At 44.6% G+C, this 4,220-nt stretch overlaps 1 protein-coding gene across 1 annotated transcript; it reads right to left on the bottom strand.

Moving 5' to 3' along the window:
* Nucleotides 1-1,624: 1,624 nt before the first annotated feature.
* On the bottom strand, nt 1,625-2,023 carry LOC145283940 (uncharacterized). Its single transcript, XM_080133038.1, has one exon. The coding sequence runs from the start codon at nt 2,021-2,023 to the stop codon at nt 1,625-1,627; it is 399 nt and encodes a 132-aa protein (XP_079989164.1).
* Between the last annotated feature and the right edge of the window lie 2,197 nt (nt 2,024-4,220).

Genomic DNA, 4,220 nt, shown 5'->3' with positions numbered 1-4,220 from the left:
TGCAGCCTTCTTCTATCACATCTGATCTTCACCCGTAGTTGGTGTTTAAAGAAAGCAATCAGATCCTGATCAAAAAAAGACAACACTCCCCCGGCAACCTTGCAGACGTGATGTCCAAATCACCATTCTCGCCACAGCCAGGATTGTAGCATAGACCATTTGTCTTTCCCGGTCCCACGGTGGCATCACATTGTCCACAACATTGGATACAGTAATTGGGCGAGGATGCTCAGAATCGATGCGAGCCGTCACCTCACTGACATACGACCAGTACCGGCGGAGTTCGCAGCAATCGAAGAAAGCATGATCAGTCGTTTCTACGGCCGTTGTCCCACAACGAGGACAATCAGGCGACTCCAAAAACCCAGAACTGCATTGTACGTGTTTGAGTGGAAGTGCATTTCGTGCTAATCGCCAGGTAAGAGAGAACTCCGAATTGTTCAGATGACTCGAACCTGGCGCCCAGCTCCACGCGAAGCGGATCTCACTCTGCTGCCAACCCAAACGCGCGCATAGCGGGTCATCAGCAGCCCCCTTCACTAGATCCCTGTGGAGTTCCCTACGGGTAGCAGTCACAAGGTCGCTGGACCTTGGTAGTCATTTTAGTGCGGCTCGGCACTCTTTCATGTAGGCAGATTCTCCCTGCGGCCTGTGACGGCTCTCAATAGAAGAGTCAAGAACAAGGTCGGGGAAGGCGGCAGTAATCACGGGGTACCACGGTTGGTCATCTTGCATATAGTGGCTCAGGAAGGCCAGCCTCTCAGCGTCTCGATGACACTTCAAGTCTGGCATTCTCAAGCCTCCCTCACACGGACATTGAATACAGACCTGTCTGCTCACCCAGTGTCTTTCTCTGTCCCAAAAAAGTGAGGACAAGAGTTCGACAAGAGCTGTTAGGTGTTGTGCAGGCAGGGGAAGTACAGCCAGTTGGTAAAGGATGAGAGGAAAGACGTAAGTGGCGCATGCCTCAGTCCTCCCCTTTAAGGAAAGTTTCCTAGGAAGCCATGAATTGACTGCAGCCTCCACCTTTGACCATACCTCCAACCAATTTTTGTCAAGCTGGAGACCCGGTCCGAACCACACGCCGAGGATCCAAACCGGGCCATCTGTCCAGCTGAAGGGTGCCGGGAGGTTGGCGTTGCCACTCCAGGCGCCCAACCGCAGTCCTACCGACTTGCTGCGGTTTATCTGGGTCCCTGTAATTCTTTCATACTGAGCGAGTGCCTCCGACACGATCTCAATGTCTCTGAAGCTCGACACAAAGACCGTGACATCATCGGCGAACGCGGATGTTAAAGATGAAATAACCAAGGTCCAGACATGAATGTGTTATGAGATAAAACTTTATTATAGCAAGCGCTAACACGTGCGACTGGTCTCAAAGGGAAAATCTAACTGACTAGTCGCATCCGGGGTTTTTCCCCTTGGCGGCCCTCTCCTCATGTAAGGGGAGATAATCACTCTTTCCTGGGGCAGGATAAATGGGATGGGATGTTAACACTTCCCCGCTTTCCTTTCTTGTGCTGATGAAAGTTTTCAGGAGACATCATCAAAGGGTTATCTGCAGGGAAAGGGAAAGAAAAAGAAGAATTTAACAAAATTATGTGACACTGTGTTTTAAGGATTAGAGAGATTGTTCCTTGGGTTCAGATGTGAATCCTAGAATTTTAAAAGAGGGGACTCCCTTTTTTGTTAAGCCATCAGCAATTTGTTTGTCAGTGGGTATCCAGGATATCTCTGCAATTTCTCCTCTGTCAACCATTTCTCTAAGGATGGCCATTTCAATTCTTAGTCTTTTATCGAGGATTTGTGTGGTAGAATGCACTGCATCATACAAACAGGAATTGTCTGTTTTGCATGTTATCTTGATGTTTGTAGTGTGATCTTCCATTTGCAGCAAATCCAGTATCAATTTTCTGTAATAATGGCAAGCTTCAGTAAGATCAACCATGGCCAGAGTCTCCGCAGCAAGCGTGCTTTTGACTATTCTTTTGATGCGTTTAGATTGCCAGGCTATTGGCATGTATTGGTTATTACTACCAACCAGAAAAATAATGTAGCCACCTTGTGATCCACCGTCAGTTAGGTTAGCAAAGGATGCATCACTGTATGCTATAATTTGAAGCAATTTAGGGTTTCCAAGATTGGGAATATGGATTTGGGATTTCTCCTTTTTTGCCTTTTTGATAGTCCTATTTATTTGTTTTATACATTCCACATTTTCTTGTTTTAATATGGAACTCAATGCACTGACATCAAAACTGAGGTCAGGTCTAGTTTGAGTGGCTAGCCAGTTGAGTTGACCGATTAGCTGTCTGGCCTCGGAGATCTCAGTGGATGTCAGCTTGTCTTCCAGCCTTCTTCCATTCTGCAGCGGAATGTGTCTGAGTTTCTTTGTGTATTCATCTTGTCCAATATTGATATTACTATTGGATTTTTTTATTTCTAATCCAATATATTGGAACTTGGCAACTTCTTCAGATTTCACTTTGAAAAGTTTACGAAGTTCATTAATGACTTTGTTCTCAAAGGTTTCTGAACCAGCAAAGCAGAAATCATCGACATGAGTGGCAATTATGCCTTGAAGCTTGTTTTTGAAATGCCAAGTGAAAATAGCCTGGTCATATTTTGATGGTGTGGCCCCTAGCTTTACTAGTTTCTCTCTAAGTGTTAGGTATCAGGATCGAGATGCATCTGTTAGACCATAAACACATTTGGATAATTTCCAGATGTAACCAGGGGATACATTGGCTTCTTTGGGAGGAAGAAGGTAGACGGGTCGATCTAATTGCTTGCTTTGTAAAAAGGCAGTTTTGATGTCCATGGATTTGCATACCCAACCACTTGCTGATATAATTCCTAAGACTGATCGTAAACTTTCTTTTGAACATGTTGGGGAGTCATTTCTAACATTGCAGGCATCTTTATCTTGAAAGCCTTTCGCAACAAGTCTGGCCTTAAAGGTTTGTTTTCCATTCAACTCCTTGTTGCTGTAGACCCATCTTGTGCATATTTTTGGTTGGCCCTGATCTAATACTTGTGTGTAGACTTTGTGTTCAACCCAACTTTGGAGTTCTCTCTTTTTGGCCTTATCATATTGGTCATTAGAGGAGTCAGTCATTAGATTTACCTCCGTGGCTTCATTAGTGAGGGGTTGGTCATCTTTGTTTGTCTCCCATTCCAAGACCCCATTCTCAAAATCTAGCCAGAATGGGTCACCTTCCTCCATAGCAACGTTCATTAAATATTTATTTTTGCCAGTGGCTTTACCAGCTCTACTGATCACATTCAATTTTCTCCATTCTTGGTCTTCATCATTGGTGAATTTGCATATTATAGTTTGGCCTGGTTTAGGCAGTTGTACAGATTTGGTGGCCACTTTGGGTAACGTGTCACATTCCTTGGCCTCATTCTGCTCAGGGTCATCAATTTCACTGCCTTCATCTATTGGCACATAATCACTTGTGGTGGCATTGTTGTGCCTCTGAGGTTTTGTTCGTACACTGGTGTCTTGGTGTTCAGAGGTGTTGTGGTATGTGTCAGGATATGGAATTAAGCGTGAAGGATGCACTCTAACGTATGTGGCTCCATGTTTAACTAGTACTTGTTTATGTTCCCAGCCTATGACAGCACCGGGACCAAGCCATCGATCAGATTCATTTCTTTTAAAAAGGACAAGGTCACCATTCTTGTATTGATCAATTACACTGGTTCTCACCTGATGACGGAGAGCTCGTCTCAATTTTTCAGAGGCTTCACACTCTATGAAACCTTTTCTTGCAGCATGCATGGCATTGAGGTTGTCAGCAACAATTTGACTAGTACTCACACCTTCTAGTGCAGGAAGTTGATCATTCAGGAGAGAAGGCAGGTTGGGATTTTTTTCCAAAAACCAGTTGGTTAGGGCTATAGCCGTGTGAATTTTGAAGTGCATTCTTGGCATTGACCGCCCATGAGAGAGCAACATCAAAATTACACCGAGCATCTTCTAAAGTCTTCTTGACCATTTCTCCCAGAACACCATTGTGCCTTTCATTCAATCCATTACTCCAGGGGGATTGTGCAGCAGTGGTACGGACTACGATATTCAAGTTTTGAGCCATGTCTCGGAAGAATTGATTGTCAAATTCCCGGCCATTATCAGTAAGAAAAGCTGCTGGAGCACCAAAATATGCAATCCAGCGTTTGAAGATGGCAGTGAGTATATCAGAGCTCTCCTT

Source organism: Euprymna scolopes, chromosome 8 (assembly GCF_053919585.1).
Source record: "Euprymna scolopes isolate OS-2025 chromosome 8, ASM5391958v1, whole genome shotgun sequence".
Taxonomy (NCBI): Eukaryota; Metazoa; Mollusca; class Cephalopoda; order Sepiida; family Sepiolidae; genus Euprymna; species Euprymna scolopes.
This window is presented reverse-complemented; position numbering and strand designations above follow the sequence as displayed.